This window comes from Tyto alba, unplaced genomic scaffold (genome assembly GCF_018691265.1).
Source record: "Tyto alba isolate M040663 unplaced genomic scaffold, T.alba_DEE_v4.0 Super-Scaffold_6, whole genome shotgun sequence".
Taxonomy (NCBI): Eukaryota; Metazoa; Chordata; class Aves; order Strigiformes; family Tytonidae; genus Tyto; species Tyto alba.
Window position 1 is genome coordinate 41,265,604 of NW_024881327.1, and position 24,633 is coordinate 41,290,236.

At 38.8% G+C, this 24,633-nt stretch overlaps 1 protein-coding gene across 4 annotated transcripts in view; it reads left to right on the forward strand.

Moving 5' to 3' along the window:
- Positions 1-24,633, forward strand: part of SLC2A9 (solute carrier family 2 member 9) — a 132,202-nt gene that overhangs the window by 52,020 nt on the left and 55,549 nt on the right. For all 4 annotated transcript variants that reach the window (XM_032984517.2, XM_032984516.2, XM_032984515.2 and 1 more), the window contains 2 exons: positions 14,055-14,187; positions 23,086-23,273. In XM_032984517.2, coding sequence (XP_032840408.1) covers positions 14,055-14,187; positions 23,086-23,273 — 321 coding nt within the window. The remainder of the gene's footprint in view (positions 1-14,054; positions 14,188-23,085; positions 23,274-24,633) is intronic.

Here is a 24,633-nt window from a genome sequence, read left to right on the forward strand (position 1 = left end):
TTCCTTTAAATGTTTTGGCTGAAATATTACAGAAATGCTTTTACTTTTTTTTTTTTCTTTCTGTCATGCCATATTGACACAAACTTGCCAAAAACTACTACATCCAATTTTAAAAGTATAGTATAAAAGTGCAAATGCAAATGCAAAAAAATCTAATGATGATTGTAAAACTTAAATACAGGCATTCTTTTGGATTCTGAATATATAGGCTTTTATTCTACTTGTCTCCAGCGGTACTAATTTTAGAGTATTGAGTCTGAAAAAGGTGTTCCTTTAGCATGTAATACTTACCAAGAGTGGTTATCCAAAGGAGAAAAAAATGCAGTCGTGACAGTGGTCTTTTGCTGCTGTGGTTTGATATTCTTACTTTCTTTCCTCTCGCTTAATTCCCTCCCATCCAACAAATCCCAGCAATGCTTTTTATTCAAGATTCTGATTCTTGTAGGTCATCACCTATGGGAAACTACATCTACTATGTTTCCATTGAAGTTTGGGAAATTGCATGATGGTAAAGCTGGCTGGTGATCGGACTACAGGGCACAAAGACTTTACGTGCTGGTGACCTGCTTCTCTCCACCAACCTGACTGCTAAGAGTAGTGTGCTCATTTTCACATGCTAGCATCTTGTTTTAGCCTTCTGTAAGCCACAGCCCTTAATTCTTCAGCAAGCCATGACAACTGTAGATGGCAACTTGGTGCTGGCCCACAGGTGTGCAATGATGTTATCTGCTGTAATGTGGGCACTGAATGATTGCTACTGACTACAAGATTATTTAATTTGGGGCGTTTTTGTTTCTATAGCATGTGCAGCTTTCCATATATCTGACTGAAGGAAAAAACAGATATTAAGGAGGAACTCTTTCAGACCTGTAACATCTTCAAACACTGCCCTTCAGGTGTTTCCATTCTCTCTGTAGCTGCAATTCTGTGATTTGATCACCCAGCCCATTTTTTTTGACAGATTGCTCCCTGCAAAGCAAAGGCCAGTGCATTGTCAACTGCAGTTTTGAACTTACTGCCTCGGGGCGATTTTGTCTGTCCTGATTCTGCCTAGTATGTGTATCTCTCTGTAACTAACTCATCTAGTTCCTCCTGCATGTACTGTCCTGCTCCAAAGGTTTTCCTTAGGATGGTGACATCTTTTAAATGTTGTAGACCACCAGGCTGTCTCTTCTGTTGCTTCACCTTGATTAATGAAGGTGGGCTTTAATCTTTCCTTAAATGATAGAGGATTTAGTTTATTAATACATTTGCTGTAGTTACGATATTAATTTTTTTTTTTAAATACATTGAGCCTCAGTATCTCTTTCATCTGTGTACGGATACGAGAAAGGGGAGAAATAAAAGTTTCACAGTGTGTATATGTATTCAAGACAGATAAAACTGGAATTGTTGCCTGTTGCCATGTTTTCCTCAGTCTTCTGCTTTGAGCCCCATTTCACATGTGTGGTGTCTAAGGTTTTACCAAGCTGTAGTAGTTTCCTCTGGATTTTCAACACAGTGGCAGGCCGACTCTGACTGGTTCTCTGACCAGAACAGCTGTTTGCTACAGATAGGCCAATGGAAAAATAGGTATTGTTTACCTCAGGAACCTGATTTTATACTTGTCAGGTGTTTCTAGGTCATGCACCCACAAGTTTGTATAACTATATTGCACTGCTTTGTAGTGGATAGTATGTCGTCATAAATACCTTGCTTTGCTTGCATCCTAAGGCTTATCAGGACGCTTTCTGATTTATCCCTATTGCTGCTGTAGGTGTTTCCAGGGGCAAAAAAAAAAAAAAAAAAAAAAAAGTAGAACAAACAGAAAAGCTGTAAAAATCCTGATGTGTCCATCTCTTGAATCTTGCAGGTACTTTTGGTCATCCTGATTTTAAAAGAGTGTAATTGAGCAATACAAGGTACAAGAGGGAGAAGCAATGATCAGAGATGGGAAGTGGGTTGTTGAGGAGGAAGGGCTGGGTTAAGGCTCAACAGCTCTTATGGGAAACCCCATGCTGTGTAAACACTTAAAGCAATGCAGAACAAAGTACGCCAGAGAAGACTCAGAATTTGTCATTAAGTGACATGCTGTCTTTGTCTAGATTTTCCTCAATCTTTCTTTACATACATTTGAAGTCTGTCACATTGCAAAACTGTTGTGTAAGTGGTTACAGTTAAGAACTCTATTAACCAGATGTTGTTTTGTCATTGAAACAACATGAATTACAGTTTTACATACCACTTTTTTTGAGGAATTTGAGCAGCTTTAATGCATATTTGGCCAGCGATTACCTGGTTTTAAAAAAAGGAGTTGTCTGGGAATAAGTCTGTGACACATGGTGATACTGGCCAAACTGCCCTCCCCCCACAACTGATAATTTTAGCAAAGAAATTGTGTTGTTGATAAAAATATACATTTCTAAAGCAAAATGGGCTAAATTTGGGAAAGGACTAATAAACTTCATAGACATTGTACTATATGTCTAGTAAGGAAAGATCTCTGTGATGAGTCCCTTTCAAGTTAGTTCTTTACACAAATGGTCCTTGCTAAGGAATAGTTGTGGTTTGTTTTTTTTTCTTTTAAATCAATCTAAGAACTTCTGTATATGCCATGTCAAACTCTAATTTTCTTTACAAGACCTCTTAAAAATGCCATATTTGAAGTGATACATAGTTGTGTATTTAGGAAAGTTTATGTAGGAATTTTTCATTTTACTTTTATCAATTTCTTTTAAAAGTACTCCTTCACATGCATTGAAATAAACAGTGATGGAATAAGTAGTTAACCAGCCTGTGCATCTGAAGGCTGTTCTGAAAACTAAGCTTTGATTTTACTTGTCAAAGCTTCATTTTTATTGTGTTTTTTCCCCCTTTTTTTTTTTTTAACTGATCCTTCTTCCTATGACTCTTGACTCAGATTCAAGGATTCGTTAAAAGCTGTAAGTAAATTATAGATGAGAAAATAAAGCAATTCAGAATTGCTCTGGGGACCTGCAGCCTGCAGATGGACACCAATAACAAAATGGTCTGTTGGAGGTGCTCTTGAAATGAATCTTTCACATTAGCATGATAATGCAAAGTATAAATCCCACCAGTTTCCTCATATTTTCCTGTGAGCTCTTGTTCTATACGTTTATCTTCCCCTTGAGCCATGATAGTGACTATAGTTAAATATATTTATTTTTCAAGGTATGAGTGAGAATTTATTTCAGAATATAGAACCGAGAACTCTTGTGGCAGTAAGAGACAGGTAACTCTTTCAATTGCGTGAAGTATCTTGGGAATGAAAGCAGCCTATGCCTCATGGATGTATGCTGTTTACAGAATATAAGGTGTTTGTAGCTTCCATTAGGGTAGGACAAAAGCATCCACTAGTTTAGCATTTTGCAGGATCACTCGAATTCCCGAAGTGTCCCGGTTGTGATGATTTGAGAAATCTGTGTAGAATAGAAAAACGTAACAGCTTCATTCTGCCTAGTTACATTCTAGAAATATAACAAAGTGAAGCAAAGTCTGGTTGGAGGCCAGTAACTAGTGGTGTACCACAGGGGTCAATACTGGGTCTGGTCCTGTTCAGTATCTTCATTAATGACCTGGATGATGGCACAGAGTGCACCCTCTGCAAGTTTGCAGAGCACACCAAAGCAGGAGATGTAGCTGATATGCCAGAGAGTTGTGCTGCCATCCAGAGGGACCTCGACAGCCTGGAGAAATGAGCTGACAGGAACTTCATGAAGCTCAACACGGAGAAGTGATAAGTCCTGCACCGGGGGAGGAACAACCCCAGGCACTGGCATACGCTGGGGACCACCCAGCTGGAAAGCAGCTTGAATGAAATGGACCTGGTGTCTTGGTGGACACCAGGTTGAAGGTGAACCATCAATGTGCCCTTGTTGCAAGGAAGGCAAATGGGTTCCTGGGCTGAAATAGGAGGAGTACATTAGGGGACATGATCCTTCCCCTCTTCTCAGCACTGGTAAGGCCACACCTGGAGTGCTGTGTCCAGTTCTGGGCTCCCCGGTACAAGAGATGGGCTGGGGAGATTCCAGAGAGGGACCGCTAAGATGATGAAGGGACTGGAGCACTGAGGAAGGGCTGAATGACCTGGGACTGTTTAGCCTGGAAAAGGCTTAGCTCAGGGGGATCTTATCAATGTATATAAATACTTAAAGGAGGGGGGCATAAAGAAGAGAGAGCCAGGCTCTTTTCAGTGGTGCCCAGTGATGGGACCAGAGGCAGTGGGCACAAACTGAAACAGAGGAGGTTCCCTCTAGACATCAGGAAACACCTTTTTTTTACTGTGAGGGTGACCAGGGACTGACACAGGTTTCCCAGAGAGGTCATGGAGTCTCCATCTTTGGAGACATTCAAAAGCTGTCTAGCCATGTGCCTGGGCAACCGGCTCTAGGTGACCCTGCTTGAGCAGAGGGGGTGGAGCAGATGACATCCAGAGATCCTTTCTAACCTCAACCATTCTGTGATTCTGTAAAATACGAAGTGTACACAGAAATGTACATAACGACTTTCAATGCAAAGATCTCAGTGTATTCGTGCTGAAGTTTTGAGGAGTGATTTTCTAAGGTTCTTAAACCTGAGCTCAAAAACTTTAACTAAACCATATGCTCAAATATATGAGTAGTCCTGTTAATTTCAGTGGGACAGTTTATATCCTTAGAAACATGCTATTTTGTGGGCCCTGTTGTAGTATATAAATTGCTAGTTCTTAGTAAGATCTAAAGAGCAAAAGTTAGTGTAGGACATGGGAAAGATAAATAAAAAATTTGACTCACCAGTTCTGGTCCCTAATTTTTTTTTTTTTTCATTTGTTTGATCAGAAGTCACTTAAGTTTGAAACAAGTGTTTGAGGAGGTAGTTTCAAGTACTCCTGTAAACACTCTGTCATTAACACTGACTTACAAAAGGTGACTCCAAGTTACCCTGGTCCCTGCCATTCCTCTGGACTGCTGAGTTTGTACAGAGTTTCTTAAAAGCACAGAAGCAAAGCTTTTTTATATTCTTGTAGCAAAAATTAAAGGCTAGAGCCTTCCCAGAAGAGTGTCTTAAAACTTCTGATAAGGATACATTAAACACGTTAGTGCTTGTAAATGGCTTCTCAAATCCAGGGGATGGTTTCTCCTAAGAATAGCTCAGAAAAACACCCTTACAAAGAAAGGAACTTCTTCTAAATATGACCCTAAAAAAGAAAAAAAAAAAAAAAAAAAACAGAGCAAGAACATATTTCAGCACTTATTCAGGTAATCACTGATTTCAGCAGGTGTTTGTATACCTTTCTGGGCCTGGATTGATTATGCATATCTGGATGAAATCTGCCTGCACTTCCTGCAAACTGGTACCAGACATGCCAGTTAAGAATTGCTTCAGGTAGTGGTTTTGAAGATGGCAATTCTTTTTAAAACATTCTCTGGGTCCCTTTTTGATCTAGTGATCTTCGTCTTTTCACAGTAACACATAAGGCACAGAGCTTCTTATTGCTGAAACCGTTTCCGTGTCATTTATCAAGGCACTTGTACTTGAATTGCAAGCTGTGAGTTGCAGATCAGGGGCCTGAAGGTCACCTCACCCAATAGTTGATGCAGCTAAGGGAAGGTGCTGTGTAGCCACCAGACTAGAGATACACAGCCTTGGTGGTGCTGACAAGGGCACAGAAGTGCTGCCAGGACCTTCTGGGTTGTTGCCTGTTTGTAGTTCAGTAGTACCCGTGGGAAGAGGAGGTCTGCTCTTACACCAGCCCTGTTGGTGGGATGTGGTGGGTGTTGATATAGTTGTAATGGAGACGTTAAATGAGCTATTTTGTTTCTATCTATTGCAGATCAGATGAGATTATGGAGATTATAAATCAAATTTTATTGTTTCACCCAGACAGACAGAAAGGTCTGGTATTCACCCCTTTTCTGTACAGAACTCATTAAGTAGTGCAGGGGAAAACAGCTGTGAGTCTTCATATTTGCAAATGAGTTTCCGTCCATTAAAGTTATGCCGTGAGACTTCAATTCCTGGCGTTTTAGGAACAACACATGGCTGATTTGCCATATGTAATATTCTAATTTTGCAGTTTTGTGTTTGAAAAGGAGAAAATCCTGCACGAGGGGATTTGTCTGAATGTGGAAATAGGAATGTGGTTACAGAAGAAAGAGAACTATGGAGATACATTTATTTATTTATTTTTAGACTTATTGCTGAACAACACAGTGGCAGAGCATCTAATATTTGGATGAAAGTTTATCATCAGTGAGGACTACTTTCTTATAGACAGTTGACACAGTGCCCACCTAACTCTTGAGAAGATGGGATTTCTGTGTAGCAATACTCTGTTTAGTTAGGTCAGTTGGAAGAGCAGTGGACAAGCTTTCATGGAAAGGTGTCCTTCAACAGGTCTGAAGTAGGTAAAGGCTTCAAAATACCACGGAAGTTGGGAGCAGTTGTTTGTAATTTGTCAGTCTGCTTTCTCCTGATCCACTGAAACATAGTTAACACATATAACTAAACTTAGAGCATTTGTTTATATTGTCTATATACTTAAGGTTTGACTTTTTGATTCTTTTTCAGACTTCAAAAGGTGGACTTTTTCAATTATTGTAGTTGACCTAATAACAGGCAGTATCTCTTTATTAACCTCATCTTATCTTGTGTTAGTTGGACTCTGCTTCACTTTATGAGCAAGTAAACATTTTAGATTTGCCTGTCTCCTTAGTGCTTGAGTATCTGGTAATATTTACAAATCTGTTATTAATTAATAAATCTAAAATGATTTGACCTGTGACTTGCTTCCCAGTGTGCTTCACAAGATGGGGAGATAACCACCTTTTAAACATTTTTGAAGGTTCTGGATGATTAACATTTCAGTTTTAATTTCCATTGTCCTTTGTAAAATCACCCATTATTGCAAATTCATGTCCTAATATATAAATTTGTCCTTTACAAGTTGGATCTTAATGCTGTGATAAATTGGTCAAGCATCATAGTGTAGCTTGCAGCCATCATATTGAGTAATAGGGTGTATTTTCTAGACTTGTGTTTATTAGTTTGCGTTTGAAACCACTAGCAAGAAGAAAAATCAGAACATATATTATTGGTTAGTATTTTGAGAGATTTTTTTAACTTAATGTAAATATCAAATTAAAGTGAGATTTAAAAAAAAGTCTAAAACAGATCTGTCACCATTAAAAAAGTGTCAAGATTAAATATTCAGCTGTTTCAGTTGTTTTTAAAACAACAAGTATGCTTTGGATTTTTGTTGGTTTTTGTTTTTTGTTTTTTTTTTTCTTAACCTCAATATACCTTAGTCTAACCTTGATAACTTCAGTTTGGCAAAATGTAATCACACAAAGAAAGGAATTGCATCTGCTGTAATTTCTAGATGCCCCAAAGCATTTTGCTTCACCTCCTGCTGCAGCCCCAGGAGGATGCAGTTCTCTGGAGATGTTTGTGTTGCATCTGCCAGTCCCACAGGGACATCTGAGGTACCTTGGGGCATCAAAATGATACTATATGCTCATGTTTGAAGAACTGAATCTTATCCTCTTCAATTGTTTTAATTTACTATTTTATATTTTATTATTTATAGAAGTTAACTTGAGTCTACATGCATAGCTGAAATGATACTTTGTCAGAAGTTTTGCTTAGCTCCAACATACCTCTAATATTTCTTTCTAAATAAGCTCAAGTATATATGCTGGCTGCTGCTAACAGTCCTGCTTGAAAGCTCGCCATTTCCCATTGCTGTTCTCAGAAATTTTTACTTTTCTCAGAAATGAATAAGTAATGAAGACAAATTATGCCATTTAAGTGTTCGGTAAAAAGCTAGTTGTTACTCCAGTAAAAAGTTGGACCAAAAAGCATCTTGGAAACTTGTAACAGACACTTTACTTCTCCCTCTCAATATGTATAATATGATATAACGTGCAGTTTAATGAACAGTAGCTCATGGGATTTGGACACCAACCAGTTTCAAGGCTGTCTTAAATCCTGATCCAAAGTTGGTTTACTTGGTAACAAAAACGTCTGGATGACTTCTGTGAATTATAGGTTAGGATTGTACAGCCTTCAGTCTGGTAACCTTCTGTACTGTTTAATACCTGGGAAGACACTGAGACTTGAGTAATCTTGTTGTCAGAGCTGTGTGTGTCTGTAGTGACATATAAAATAAATATCCATGTGGGTGCAGAACAGAGGTGAAATAGTCATACTTATCTCAGTTACCTCTGTTTTAAACAAGAAGGTAAGCAACTCTTAACTGTTATTAAAGGATATTTTGACAGAAGTGAGTTACAGGAATGGACATGCAAGTAGAAAATTGAGTCCAGCAGGGATGCAGCTGTTAGACAGGGAGGTTAGTGCCTTCCGCAGCCACAGGAGGTTGTGGACCAGTGTTTGGAGTGGCACAAGGAAGGTAACAGGAAGGTAGTTGTCCTGCACCTTATGTGAGTGGCTGGTCTGAAGCCTGACATACAGAAGTACTCATTTCAAATCTGCCTCATGATCATCACCACCATGCCATACCCTTGACTCAACGAAGAAAAAAGCAGTTCTAATGCTAAGAAATCAGTTCCATCTCAGTGTTTTTTCAGTCCTTAGTCCCAGGCCAGTGACATTGTCCTTTACTTTTCGGAGTGTTTTATGTGGCACAGTAACAGATTAACAGAGAAATGCTAGACTTGTGCAGTCTTCTCAGCTTTGCACTCCCAAGTAAGCCTACTCGGTCTGTTCTGAGCAGGGATGTGATTTTTTGTGTGTGACAGAGTATTTCTGATACGGAGTTTTCGTACCAAGCCTCTACTAAAGAGGGTAAGATTCAATTGCTTGAACATAAGCATATAGTATCATTTTGATGCCCCAGGGTACCTTAGATGTCCCTGTGGGACTGGCAGATGTGACACAGAAAACCCCAGAGACCTGCAGTCTTCTGGGGATGCAGTGGCGAGGCAAGATGCTTCAGGGCATCTAGAAATTATACTAGATGTAAATCTTTTTATCTTTGTGTGTGTGATTATATTTTGCCAAACCAGTTTTAAATGTGTTCCTGCTTCTTATGGGTACATAAAAAAGAAGAGACTGCTAAATCACTAGTTCCTGGACATTTTGAGTATCTTGCATTGGATGCAAGAGGCTTTTGGTTCTTTACTGTCCAACATATAAAATGGGTAAAAAAAAGTAATTTTACATGAGAAAGGTATTATACAAAAAAATCATTGTTTGTAAAGTGTTCAGTGCTGTAGTAAACCCATCATAACCCAATCCCCCCCAAGAATTAGTTCCAGAATTAATATTTAAATAGTGACTATTTAATAGTGACTAGTAAATAGACCTGCTCACTGAGTGATTACAGTTCATCCTGTGCACTGAATGAGACAAAGGGAGAGTGAGTATTTATTTTGATACAATCTCCTGCACATTTCAAGTGGTAAAGCTAAACAAGCCCTTGATAGCTCTGTGAGGTGGCATGGCTGTTATATCAGAATGCAAAGCAGGGCTGGAGTCCTCTGGGCAGTGCCTTGTGCTACCCTGTTTGCTGCCTAGGAGGAGATGTTTGAGACTTGCATTTAGGCTGCAGTAATTTCCTTGTGGCTCTAGAATGGGCAGGAGACAGGGATATGGGAAATGTGCCCTGGGACAGTTGGGGTCAGGGATGCTCAGCTGGACATGAGGATCACCACAGCACAGAAAACCGAGCAGAGAGCAAACAAGAAGCCTGACTGTGCTATAGTGGTTGATACTCAGTTGGGAATGGGAAGTGGGATGCATGTCCAGGTTATGCCTTTTAAATAAATAAATACAATTATTTAGAGGGAGAGAAAGAGTAGAGCCTGTGGCAGTCATGTATTTCCTTACTCAGTCTTTTTGATCCTGTCATACACCTTGTACTGGGACACTTAATTGATCTCACTAGTTCTTTCAAAAAATGAGTGCCTACATACAGGGCAGCACTTCTTCCCATCTCTGTTGCAGGACCCTGTCAACAATTCAGTTCTCACTTTTAAGATTTTTATATCTATATGTATATTCTTAGCCTTTCCTGTGTTGAAATTGTCTTCAAATTTTATCAAAATCTTCATAATTAATGAAAATATTAAATGTAACCAGTGCTTAAATAGGTCACTGAACTTCATATGGACCAATAGTTCAGCCATCAGCAGTGCCTGTTGACGTTTACCCATGCCAGTTTCTTTTCCACCTTCTAACTGTTACAGTAAGTTTCATTTTCTGCATTTTAGCTGATGATTTTCTGACATGGTAACATTTGCTTTACTGTATTCTTGTATAGTTTAATCTTGTCTCATTTGCAGTTGATAAATCCATGTCATGGTTTATCCATTGCCTCCCCCCCTTGTATTTCTGCAGCTTTGCACTTTATTATCTCAACCTTTGAATGAGTCTGTGGTTGTCAAACTTGCTCTACTATTTAACTGTCTTCTGTAAATAGACCAAAGCGGGGTTTTTCATGCTCCAGCCTAAGCAAATATCCATAATGTGACAGTTCGAAATTAAAATTTTACCTTCTTGACATGTTATTTGTACCAATTCTGAGCAGGTGATGATTCAGGTCCCCTGTAATTAAAATATTTAATGCTCTTTTAAGTTTTTCCTGAGATAAAATGGGATGTGGTTGTTTTCATTTTTCTCAGCAGTGCCTGTGTGCTTCTCCTACTGATGACAGCTAGGGCAAAGTGTTATGTGTCTTCTAAGTCACACCTACGCTATCTTTTGCCTTTACTTTATTATTGCTTCTGAGCGTTGTCCCAGTTTGTATCCTGTCCTATCCCTTCTTAAACTGGTTAGGGAACCTTCCTTTTCCCTGCTTTTAAAAATTCTTTTTATAGGGTCTAGTTCAGCTTGATACTCAGCAATTTTTTATGGATCTTTTAAACTCATTTTAGTCCTCCTATTTCTTTTCTAGTAGTGGGATGAAGAATTTGAATGTGGATAATGTAAATAATGTAAAGTAGCACACATGTTCTATAGCGTTGAATAAGCATCAACTGAAAACTCTTGAAATGGCTGGAGTTTCCACTGACTTCAGTGACTCACTGATCAACTCGTGCCAGGAATGGCAAGTGGGAGCATATTTATGACTGTTTACCTTAAGGTTTTAAAAGTTAACATAATAAAAAGCAAACCAGAAATCTTTCATAGAGGAAATAAAGGAAGCTTTGTGTCTTATGTCGTGAAAATAGAGGGCTTTTTATTATACTGTTAGGGTCTGGTATTTATTGTGAAGGGTGAGTTCAGAGGTTCAGTCTCATTCATAGCTTTTTCAAAATAACACTTCAGAAGAATTGTTACAGAGAAATGTGACCAACTGAAAAACCATACACTATGGGAGACTTTAAAAGCAGTGTAAGCTTATTCCAAGTAGGTCTCCATAAGTTGGCAGAATGTTAACGCTATACAGAGGATACTTTTTTTTTCTTTTAAGTGTCCTTGACATTGTGGATAAAACCTACAAAAAATATGATGTGCTGATCAAGAGTAAGATTTTTATCTAGAAGTGTTGTAAAAAGTTCTAATGCCCCATAAACATTTTTATGTGATGCATAGCAAGTGTGCTTATATTATAGGAAATGGTTCCAGGCAGACATAGAACAAAACTGGAGAGTTATATTGCCTCTTTTCTTAACTTATTCTTTACAAACAGGTACTTGCTTTTTTTATGTGATTATTAACTGTTCTTAAAGTCTTAATTTAATTTTCTAGTTTTCAAAATAAGATTCAGGCTCATTTGTTTATAAACAGATTGTTAATCACTCTTGATTCTTCTATATTAGGTAAAGTTACCCATTCAACTGCATTAAAAAAAAACAGGGCTGAAGAAGTAGTATCTTGAAGTCTTCATGGTAATGGAGGCTCTTAGGAACACTGATAACCTGGAGTTTAAATTGTTTGAATAAATCCCTTTCTCAAGTTGTTTTCCCATCCCATGAAAAAAAACCTCTATCATTTAAAGGGAAAGTGAAAAGTTTGGTTATGAGATACCCCCACATATTCTGCTTGAGAGTTACTTGGTTATCTCAGGCCTCAGTTCAGGTTTGGGGCTTGGATGACATCCCACACCATGCGGTACATGACGTTTTAGGCATGGTTGAAGTGGGAGAATGTAAAATAAAAACTATCAACAGAAAATTGTTTGGGGGCTTTTGACCTTTGATTTTACTGTGAAAAAATTGAAATAAAATTTATCCAGCTTTGTTTAGGGAAGTATGGACTTTCAGTGGATAGATGCATTCTGATGGAGGGACAGGATCCAAATCCCCGGTGCCGCTCAGAGCTCAATCAGCCAGGATGCAGTGCAATCTGCCTTTGATCTAGCCAAGCTTTTGAAAATGTGCTAGACATGATGCCTCAACAGTAGGCCCACTGAAGTCTCAGCAGGCTTTTCAATTAAGAACCAAGTCTCAGATCAGAAAGCATTGAATTAAATAGATGAATGCTGAACTTGGAGAAATTTACTAAAAAATTTCATCTTGGCATTCAGTTGGAACAGAAGGTATCTTAAGAGCATGGACAGATCAAGATCCCCATTATGCAGGGGAAAATAATACTGCTGGCACCTTTCTCCTTCAGCTACTTGAAAGTCTCCTCTCTTGAGAGTAAGCCCAGAGATCTAGATGAGCCCTCTACTGCCTTTCTCAGCCTTTTCCTGAAAGAGCTTTCCTCAGGTCACCCTCTGTAGCTGGTATTAATGCATTTGAGGATGTTAACAAGTTTATCAGTTTTTCAAAGAAAATTATCAGAGTCAAGTTGTGTCTGAAATCTGCTAGCAGTTGAGAAGATTCATATAAATAGTGTTGGATAGTGCAGCACCTTGTGCTCTTCACCTACACTGTGTTGGGTCTCTGGCAGTTTCAAATTGCCTGGTTTCTGCATGAGGGGCTTGCCAGAGAGGGGTCATCGGTGCTTTGCATTGGTGGGGATGCTACAAATGGCTCTCATGTTTTGGGTCCTTGCTGCATACTTCAGCAGATCATTTACAAGTCAGTAGAAAAAACACTTTCTGTTTCATGGACTTGGGAACAGGGCTGTCAGTATTTCATTTGAACATCTGATCTATGTTAGCTAATTCGGAGTGGGAAATGGTATAATGTGTTACTCTTAGTTACACTACCATAAAACCAAGGCACTTCTTTAAGGTCCCATGGACTTTGGAGAGGAGGATAGGTGAAGCCCATTTCCTATACCTAAATTAGCATTGAAGCCAACTTAAGAGGTGGAATTCTTGGCTGCAAGAGAAAACATTCATAAAGACCTTGCATCAGTTAGCCAGATATCTTTTTTTCTTGTTAAATTAGCTGTCTTTCACTCTAATTGTGTTGAACTGTGTATTTCTTTTCTGAATGGAAATGAAAACCACCCAACTATGTGTTAGTTGTACCTGTAAGGCAAATGTGTTTTGCCAAGTAGAAGACTTGTGGTAAGACCTCAGCCCAACTTGGTTCATTCCCAGCAGCTGTGAAATGCCAGTCACTGTCTGCATTACACCGAGAACCACAGAACTGTGCTAAACTGCAGCTTAGCTGAAGTGTTGTCAGGATTTTACCCATACTATAACAGTTAGAGGAGCCAAAATTATATATATAGATATATATATACACACACACTTTAGGACAATTAGATTAGACTAAGAGACAACATGCAGGTATATGTTACTATATGAATATAGTGTTGTACTGTTTCTTAAAGCTAATGAATTATACTAATGTGAGTGGGGATAACCTGTAGAATATATATTTGAGTATATATCATATTTTTGCGTGTATAGTTGTTGATGCTGAAGGAAAGGAAATATATATATATATGTATCCCTGTTTTCCAGCTTCTCTGTGTCTCTCTTCATTCTCAGTTAGTTGATGGCTTGAATTCTGTCTTCCTTGGTCCTTGAATAAGGTGAACTGAGGGGGGAGGTGTTCAAACTGCATACTAAGGCAGAAGACATCACTCTGCTCACTGACACAATATGTTGAATGATGGAAAGTTACAGCATTTCCCATCAAAGCTATTTTGCTTTCTAATATCACTATGGAAGAGTATTACTGACTTATGTTTGCATCCATTTGCAGGAATCTCGGTGGCCATACTTATTTGGAGCAATCATTGTTCCTTCATTGATACAAGTTGTGATTCTGCCTTTTCTTCCTGAGAGTCCTCGTTACCTCCTACTTGAAAAACATAACACGAGCAAGGCAGAAAAAGGTACGAAGTATTACTTTCTTGCACCATAGGGCATTTATTGTAGGGATGCAGACTGGAAAGTAATTCTGCTATCACAGTAAAAGCAGAATATTCCAATAGTAGAGATTCTCTTGGCAATTATTTTTCCCTCATATGTTTTGTTTGTCTGTGTGTGTGTAAATATAACTGTTGCTTTGAATTTTTTATAAATTAAATTCTCCAAAAAACTAACCTATATAGCATTAAACATGGTGATACAAACCTAACCAAATCATCCTGCTACTGTGCATCAGCCACTATATACAGGGATCATCTGGGACTGAAAGGTGGTTTCAGTCGTCATCACTCTCCCTTATCTACAGTCTTTGCAGTTTGGCTAAGAAGAACACTGATTCTGTCACTGTGTTTAACCCTGTGCTTCTGTAACTCAATAGCCTTTGTAGATCTAATAAAAACCTCATACACCTATTTAACTGAAAATTTCCAGTGCTGCCATATAGCTTGTTTCAGTTTCACAGACACAGACCAGAATATTTTGTTCTTAGTTTAGGTTCTATGTATAAAAGAATTTCCTTATGTGATCACAGCTGCTGTATGTGCTGCTGCAGTAACATTATTGTGGTCAGCTGTAAGTTCCAATATATCATCATGTTATGGCTTAGAGAATGTTGAAAATTTGTTTTTGCTTTTTACAGGGACACGTTACAAATAGGAGTATACAAAGAAGGAAAGAGTCTGATTATAATACCAAAATGTTTGCAGAACATAACTGTGCTTTAAAAATTGTTCCTAAAAACTTCATTTTAATATAACCCTTAATATTTTCAGTCACTAACTTGTTGTTTGCAAAATTACTTGCAAAGTGTGAATCAGCCCCTGAAACTTAAATTTAATAATCTTTTAGCATGAATTTAATGCAACTCACTCTATCCTCTTTCTTCTATGAAATGCAAAACTGGCCTTTTTTGTTCAGATGAGCAGTCTGAAACAGAAATGGCACACTAATGAAGAGACTCCCATGTTGTCTCAGTTTGTTGTTGAATGAAGAATTCTGGAAATGTTGGAGCCTTAGAGATACACTTCAGTGTTTAAAAAAAAAAAAAAAAAAAAAAACAAAACAACAGAAAGCACCAAAACAACAAGGCTTTAGGGAGAGTTCTTTAGCTTTACTGAGGCAGCAGAGTTTTGGTGAGGCAGAGAACAGCTTTTTCAGGGACAGCAAAGGAGAGTGCTTGCCTGCCAGCCGTGGTCAGGGCACCCAGCAGGGATGCAGTGGTGAGCAGTTTGCGTCTTGCTATTGGGTAGTAACTGCTGCAGCACCATGTCTGGGCTGGGAAGAAATGCCTTTGGGTGCTAACTTTAAACTGGCTCATTTCTACCTGATAAAATTGTAGATGTATTTCCAGAGCTATTGCTGGCAAAGAGTCCACATCTGCAATGCTATTGCATAATGTCACACTTGTTATAGGGATCTATTGGAAATCCTGCCACAGTACCTGGAAACCTCAGCACTGTCAGTGAAGCTGTGCCTCTCATAGGTAGAGTTTAAAAAATTGTAAAAAATTGGCAGTAAAATAACACCACCTGCCTTGAAATTCACACCATTTACTGTGATAATTGGCCAACTGCAGTCTGGGATGTTTTCAGCATACGAGTTCTGAAAATTATTTGAAAGCTAATCTAGAAGCATTGGGGGTGGATTTTGGAGAGCAAAGTTACCAAAACCGTATTTGGTAGTTGAAGGAAAATGAGCTTTAGCAATTGGCTTGCTGATTACAAGAATGTGGCTTTCATGAGCCACCTTAAAGACTAATTTAGATACTCAGAAAAAAAGAGGAGGCTGGTATAAAAATCTTTTCAAAGTAACTACTTATCAATAGCAGGTTTTGCACCTGATTAATTCTAAAAGAAAAAATTAATACTGAGATATGTTGTCGTTCGGAGTGAAACTCATTTTGAGTGGAATCTGTAGAGCTTTCGAAACGGCTAGGGACCAATGATTCTAGACAGAGTTTTGGAAAGGACCATAGGACAATGAAGTGCATATATCACCCTGAATTTCCCTCCTGTCCCGTGCCTATCAAGCAGCCATGCTTACAGAATTGGCCACCTTGTTGCACAGGTAAGGTAGCCTGTAGGATATCAGGTGCAAAATAGGTAAGGATGATTCTTAGACATAATTTTGGAGTTCATAAAATCCACCTGTAAGGCAGAATAGATCATATCATCTTATACTACTGTGTTATAAAGTATGCCTTATTATGAAGCGTGTTAGGAACATGAGCAATTTTCTTACCATTGCACATTGTAATTGCCTCTCTCCTAATGTACATTTACAAGTGAGGGTGTCTTTGGATGTCTGTTCAGTATGTGGATAGGTGGGGAAGAAGCTTTTTTGATTCATGGATTGACCGGGCAGAGGATACCTCTGATGTTAGACCAGTGTGAGGGGTTTGGAGCCCTCCTCCCCACCCCAGGGCACATGGAGAAATCCAGTTTAGGCATGAGCCAAGTTTCAGGTATCTGGAATAATGCAGTGGAATAACGAAAGCAGGTGGGGAGGGGAATTCACAAAATAGGAGGGTGAATAACTGTGAATCAGCAATCAGGCAAAATCGTCTGAATGTTAGCATTATCTGCAGAAATGAGGGAGGAAAAGCCCGAGTATTAGGGAGACCAGAGGAGTTTGTGGATTATTAAAAAAACCTGCTGCTTATAAGCCATATAATAACAATGTGGTATTGACTGTATGCTTTTAAATTATTTGCCTCTTAGGTTGAATCTGCATATAAGTATCAGAATTGTGCAAGTCTTTCTTCTGACTAAATCCCTTTTCTTTCCCCTAGTGGATCAAGGCTATTCATGCAAATACATATTTCACTGTGTATTACATCTTGTTGGAGAAATATAAAATTGTTAGTTGTTAAAGGTCTGCTGTATTTAAGGCAGATGACTACATTAGTCTTTATAAAATACTCTGAAATATACATGTATGTCAAAGCTTCTAAAGTGGAGATGACAACATTAATCTTCCTATATTGTTTTCGAGCAATAAAAATGCAGTGGGACAATGTAGGTCATTGGGTTTCCACAAAGTTCTGCTCCTGCAGAACCTTCATCCCTCCTTTTCTTCTGTCCTCAGGAGATAACCAGACTAGAAGTACCAAAATGCAATAGGCTTCATTCTCTTTTTTGGCAAAAGTGTAAAAGAGCATGGTACTTTTAAGCAGCAAATAAGAGACTGAAAGAGGGAGAAGGACCAAAGTGTGTTATGTAAGTGATGAAAAAAGAGAAGGGATGAGGTGAGAGCAGGCAGGTATCATGTGTGAACATAAACCACATCACCATGAGAGAAACTCCTCCATGAGCACAGGAGTAGTGAGGCCTCAGATCATGGTGTCTCCTGAGCAACATTAATGGGGATCTACCCGGTTTCCTGCTTTCCCATTTCTAGCAGTGCAAACAGTGCATGCTGTGGGTGGCTAAGCCAATGTCTGGCTGATCAGCCCTACAGACACTGTGACTGACTTGCAGTTGTCTGCTGCCAAAAGCAAAGCTGACAGCCAAGCTCTGCCTGTCTTTCTGGAGGTCACCATCCTGTATCCGACTCCCCGAGACCAACAGGAGCTGAGCTGTCTCCCATATTCTTATCTCAGTGCTGAATGTGGGAGAACTCATTTATGTGTTGTGGGGCAAGAACGGTTGACTGGACCTACAGCACAATCTGTAAACCTGCTTTGCTCATGAACCTAAAAATCTGCTAATGGGGAGAGGGTAAAACCATACCAGCTCCCCTCCCAGGTCCCATAACTAACATTCTCCTCTCTTGGTAAGAACAGAAAGGAGAAAAATGCCTAGCATTTACCTAGTGTGATCTTTCTTCATAATGCTCACCAGACAGCAGAGGAGAAATGGGTATTTAAATGGTTGAGAAGGACTTTGGAAGGAGATCATTATTCAGTTGCTAGAGAGCAGTGGGAATTAACAGGGAGAGAAACAGGAAGAAAAAGAAAAACTTGCTGCTATAATTACATCAGATATTTTACCATCTGAGCTCTAGGACAGTAAGACAGGAACTTGACATTATTAGTTGTCTATTAGTTGCATGCCAAGTGGACCCCTGATCTGTGACTGTGGCAATGATGCAATATAAATAAAAGTAGTACTAGTGTGATAAAGCGGAACATTTTTATGAACAGCACTGATTATAAACACTTCCAGTTGGAGAGCTGACATGTCTCTTTTGAACAGTACTGTTACAAGGAGGAAACCTGCATTTTCAATGCAGCTACAGTAGCAGGTCATGTAAATCAATAATAGAATTCAGCTGGTACCCAAACTTGCCAGAGAACAAGAATGTTGTTATGTCTTAAGGGTCAAATAACGTAGATAAAATGTCACAGTAACATCTGTTGGTGACATACAAAATCTGTTCATCTAGTATGATCCATCATACATTAAAACTCACATGATTATGAAAGAAGCATTACAGCAGGTATAACAAGAAGTGTGGATTTAAATTCTTCAAAGATGGATTACAGTTGATACCTTTTAATATGATAAAAGAGCAAGGCCATTCCTCATTTAAATAAGCAGGTAGCTAGTTTTTTACAAAGCCCCTCATGGTGCCCACATGGACAAGAGAGATATTAAAACCAAATTTATCGCAAAAACCAGTGGCTGCAAATCCAGTGATTTAAAGGAAGTTGTTATGACTGACAACAAGGACACGTATGATTTATTTTTGCTAATCTGTGGTTTTTGTATGTCTCTAAGCGTTATAAGCAATGCTTATTGGAAAGGAAGAGAGCCATGACTACTAAACTTGCTGGCTCATGGTAGAGGCTTCATCTCAGATGGTTTCTGACTGACAAAAGCTAGAGTAATCATGTTGTGTCTGTTTTATTTTTAAACTTTTCGTAAACCTTCTGTCTTTCACAAAGGATACTGGGTTCACCAGACCTTTGATACAACTTGCTTTAGCAATTCTTGTGTTATTTTGGGGTGCCATGTGGATATTTTGTTTTACCTGTGCATCTTTACTAGTTTCAAGTGAACCTGAACAGGCCTATTTTTTTTGATGGTCTATTGATGGTCTGTGAAACCAGACATAAGAACAGGTAAAGATGTAATCCCAAACTGAATGATAACTCACAGAAGATCTGCGTGTTCCCTTACGTAGAAGAAGAAGGAGGTGACTCGTGGGAAAAGCCTATAGCCTTTTGCTTGCAGTTATATTTAATGAATTGGAATAGCAAATTTTAGATTTATTCTTAAACTTTGCTGTGCTATATGCTGGTAGTTATTTAATATTTTGCTAGATTTAAATAGCTATTTAAATTTCTTCTAGTAAGCTACATCTAAATTATTCTTCTGGCTATTCAGTACTTTAATAAAATCAGTGGTATATGAAAATAACTGTTTTTTCATTTTGCCAAATATTTTTGTTGACATTAAGTTACTATAGGGGAATTACTACATACCCAAAAGCACTGAAGTTGGGTGAACTTTTTGCAAGTGCAGAGGCAAACAGTGAGGCACCCCATATGCCTACCGCCGCTCAGAACAGCAGCCAGCATTAACAGGAGATGCCTGACTGGGTCCGTCCAGCCCAGTATTCTGTCTCCCACAGTGGCTGGAGAAGATGCTGTTTAAGCAGAGCTTAGACAAAACTTTGTGTTAAAGGCACTGATTTTAATATACTTAATAATCAGTGAAGTGAAAGTGAGAAACAGATGCCAGTAATACTCATGCAGCTTATTTGGTATTTTTTTTAGTTCTTAAAGGCATAAGCCTGAACTTCTACTTGTGACCACTTCTCTCTTTTTCTGCCTGCACTTGCACGGGGCTGGCTCTATTGTGTAAACCACACAACAGCATTTTGATCCTTTAAGATGTCTTCTCAAAATTTATGTGCCTATTCAGTCTTTATGATAACAACAGCTTTCTTAGCACAGTCCTGGAAGTACTTAAGTGGAAAAAGAATTTATAATTCCTCATGTAATTGAGCTCTCAAGTGTCCTTCAGTTAATTTAAAGGCCTGATCGGTTTTAAAGACAGTACCAACTGATTTCATTCAGACCTTTGAACCACTTGCAAATGTTCCACCTTCACTTAGCTGAGGTGAATAAAAGCTGGTGGTGTAAATGGAAGGGTTTCCTAGCTCCTTTCCCCTTGACTGGAACCGTGCACTTCTTTTGCTAATTATAAAGGCAGTGTCCTGACACTTGAAAGCTGAGCATTTAGGACCTTCTGATCCAAAGAAATTAAAAGTAAATCTGGGAGGGGTCTAAAAGTTGCTAGAGAGAGAAGCAGCCAGTCACAGAGGGAAATAAGTCATAGCAGTGGGGAGAGGAACAATTGCTGTGTTTCTCAAAGCCAATAATGCAGGGGTATAAAATGTAAAATGTATATTTTTGGAACATCACACACTGGAAGACCTCAGAGTTTTTCCATCTCTCTGCTAATACAGAATTTACTTCTACGTTAATTACGTATAAAATTATGATTCTTACTGTACTGAAAAATGGTTAATGGAAGAAAATTGAAGATGTGTTGAGTAGCAGGAAAATGTGTTTTTCCAAGAAGACTGAGTGTTGTCTACTCAAAACTATGCATGTATAGCTTAGCATTTCTTGACTTGGTGGTAATTTTAAGTATCTGTCAAAGTTTCCTAGTGGCATTTACATCTGTGGTCCTAACCAGGGAGGGAAGAAACATAAAGCAGGTGTCTATATTTTTCTCGCCTTGTACTTGGTAATTTTGGTAATTTCAAGTTTTTTTACTTCCTGGTCCCTCTAGAAATACAGCAAGCTCTCTTGTGCAGAAAAGACAGATTGGTTTCTTTTTACTTGACTGCACCTATATTTTTGGCTTGTGTGCCCTACAGTAATGCTGAGGATTCTAAGGGCAGGAAGAATAAAGAAAATTGTGCACTGACCTAATTTACACTGATAAACCAGATGCTTAAAAATCTGAGAGAATCTTTTTAAAGGCAAGTATGGCAATGTATGTCTGGTTGTTCTCATCTTTATCTGAATTTTTCTTTATCAGTGTTCTATTAATACTGAGGAAAGTGTATTTTAAGTGTGAGATTAACATTCCATAGGCACACATTCTAATTTTACATTTCTTATCAGTGTCTTTGAATACATCACCCTAATTTTAATGAGTGTTTAGCATGATGTTTAATAAATGGGCAGTGGCACAAGGACAAAATTCAGCAGCTTAAATTCTGGGTTCTGAGGTCCAAATCTGTTAACTAATTTCTGACTGTAAGGCATGTGTGAAAAGATAATTTTCATGCTGTTTCTGAGGGATTTAAAAATTCTAACCTCTTATCTCCCAAGAGAGGCACTAGATATCAGAATAAATGAATGTTATGAATTGACTCAACACCCAGAGGTGGTCAGTGTTCATCCCTTAAAAAAATCATCCGTCTTGTTAAGGAGAGTCACGTAGGGCCCATTAAAATGCAGTGGAAGTGCTAACTGCCTCTGAAAATCTTGGCTCAGAGCTTGAGTTAGTTCCCCGCACTGCCAGACTGAGAGTCAGGCAGAGTGTGCTGTGTTCAGCATTCGCCAAAGGGACGGAGAGGGCTGCTCTGGGCAGGCCACTGGTTCATTTGTGTGATCTATCCCTCACAGCACTGAAATGCCACTACTTGGCCTTTTCACCTACTGGTTAAAGTTTAAATTTTGTAAATTCAAAACCTCAATGGAGTCCAGGCATTTTAACCATGACTAGTCAGTGTTCTTCACTATCCAGGTCCTTTCTGTTATCCAAAGGAATGTATATTTACTGAAAAATGCGAAGGTCATTTATTTATAGGCAGTACTGTGCAAAGCTGTGGATAAGAGAAAAATTGATTTGGCTCTTAGGAGAACTAAATCAACTTATTCACTTAAAAATAACAGTGACCTGCTGTGTAAAGCATTGTTTTTAGAGTTAGCACCCTACTGTGTCGCAAAGCCTTATGGCAGGGGTACGTGTAATATAATTGTTTCTCTGCAGTCATTCTAAGATGATGAGCATTTTAAACATCTCTTATAAATCCAACCCCTGGGGTATGTTCATGTGATTGTGACAAAAGTATCATCAGCATATACAGTACCTGTAAAACAGGGTTGGTGGAGATACACTGCATCCATTAGGAGGTATCTGGTTGTCGTACCTCTTGGAGGAGGTGTGAGATGGAAAACTATTATTATTCACAGTGGAGGGATATCTCAGTAAGACATCAGTGTGCAATAATATAATACTAAATGGTATGTTTTTTCTGGGGAGACAAGGTGGTTTGTTTGCGTACATTGGTCAGGTAAATTCACTCCCATGTCTCCAGCATTGACATAGAAAGTCTTGGACTGCTATGGGTAATTCTTTCTAATATTATTCATCTTGACAAAGTGAATTTTGTCTATATGCTAGTAAAAACAAGAGTAATAGGTATTCCTTTTGAATGTCTGCCATTTTTTGGTTTACCAGATTTAGATATTTTTACATCCTATTACTTCTCTATCCAACCTATCTCCAGCAACGACATCTGCTATATTGTTAGGCTGCAAAAGTAGCCAAGTCAAATAACATTCAGAACTGCTTTGCTATTAAACCCTTTTTCAGATTACACAAGGTTTTGACTCTGTGCTGAACCTTAGGCTATATCACATATGAAATAATATAAGGAGAGATCTGGTAGGGTGCCAGATAATTTCTATTCTTGTTGTAGTTTCTGAGACCAATTGCAGGGATGAGCCAGATAATATCCAGAGCAGAATGATATTGTTGGCAGAAGAATAATTAAGTTTTAGCCCATGTATATCTCCTATTTGTGTCACGCATTTCTATTGCTGTGAAATAAGTCTGTTACAAATGCATATAGTACCAAGTGTCTGGCCTAAAGTACACGTCCTCTCTTTGTAGCATTTCAGACTTTCCTTGGGAAAGACGACGTGTCTCATGAAGTAGAAGAAGTTTTGGCAGAGTCTCGAGTCCAAAGAAACACCAAGTTAGTGTCGATACTTCAGCTCCTGAGAACCCGTGCTGTGCGATGGCAGGTCATTACCGTGGTCATCACGATGGGCTGCTACCAGCTCTGTGGGCTAAATGCTGTAAGTGTCCTTCTTCAGGCCATGGCATCTCCTGGGGTGCTCCTTTCTTTCTTTTTAATACAAGGTTTATGCTATACCATTCAGCAACATTTATGACCTTAATTTTTGACTGTTTCTTATTAGTAATGATTTTGTTACATCAGTATGTGGGAAGGTGCATGGAGAGCTGTATCATTTGGGTTTTTTTTTTAAACCAAAAAAAAAGGAGGAAAGCCATGTTGTGTTAACTTTGAAGGGATACATGAAAAGGTAGCACAGATCAGCAAAGAAGGTGTGCAGATTGTGCTTCTGGTACTCAGAATGTCTGTTTCTGTTCAGTTAAGATCTGGTCTGATGTGCCCTATGTTTGTTCATGTTAGGTAAACTCAGTCTCTTCAGTTGATGTTTCTGCTTGGATTAATTCTGTTCTGTACATATCGAAGTCAGCAAAAGTTCCTGTAAGTGATTTTAGGAGGTTGCACTGGACGTTTGATTTTTGTTGTTGTTTCATACAATTTGAAGAACAAGCTGTGCTTCAGTATGCCTTTCTTGGAGACTGGAGCAAATGAGGAAAAAAGACGCAAAACAGCCGACAACAAGAGGTCCTGTTGACCATTAATGTGTCTGAGGCTGATGGATATATAAGTCTCCTTTTTCATCTGTCTGAGCCCATAGCATCAGCTAGGAGAGGGGCACAGGACAATTCAGGTTGGAAGGGATCTTTGGAGGTCATCTGGTCCCAGCCCCTGCCCAGATCAGAACTGGCTTCAGGGTTGGCTCAGAGTACCAAGGGCTTTGTGCAGTTAAGTATGTCCAAATGTGAAGAGTCCAGAACCTCCCTGGGCAACCTGTGCCAGGTATTTTCACCACTTATATTGTGAAAAGCGTTTTACTTCTATATCCGGTCAGACCCTTCCTTGCCACAGCTTGTGACATCTGGCTCAGATGCTTTACATTGCACAACATGAATGTTCTCATGAAGCACATGAAAGCCAAAGGAGTTTTTGTCATAGTTCAAAGATGTTAATTGCTTATATATATGAAAGGCAATATTATCACCACTTAAAGGAGCTCTCACTGTGGCTTTGTGCATTGCAGCATACTTCAGCTAGTTTTCCCCCTCCTGGGGTTAATCGGTGATAGATAATAAGTGTAAATGCTTCTGATATCTAAGACAACTAGTTCAAGCTTACTTTAGGTATCTCTATAACTTTAAAGCTCCTAATATAAAGTAATTTGTCCAAGACCATTTGCAAGATTAATGAAATTAGAACTCTGATATCTAAAAGTTTTTAACAAAATACTAGGAGGGAACTGTAAGTTTTCTTCAAACTGTGGGGTGAACTCTAAAAGCGTTTGTATAGGTGGTGTTTTCTTCTAA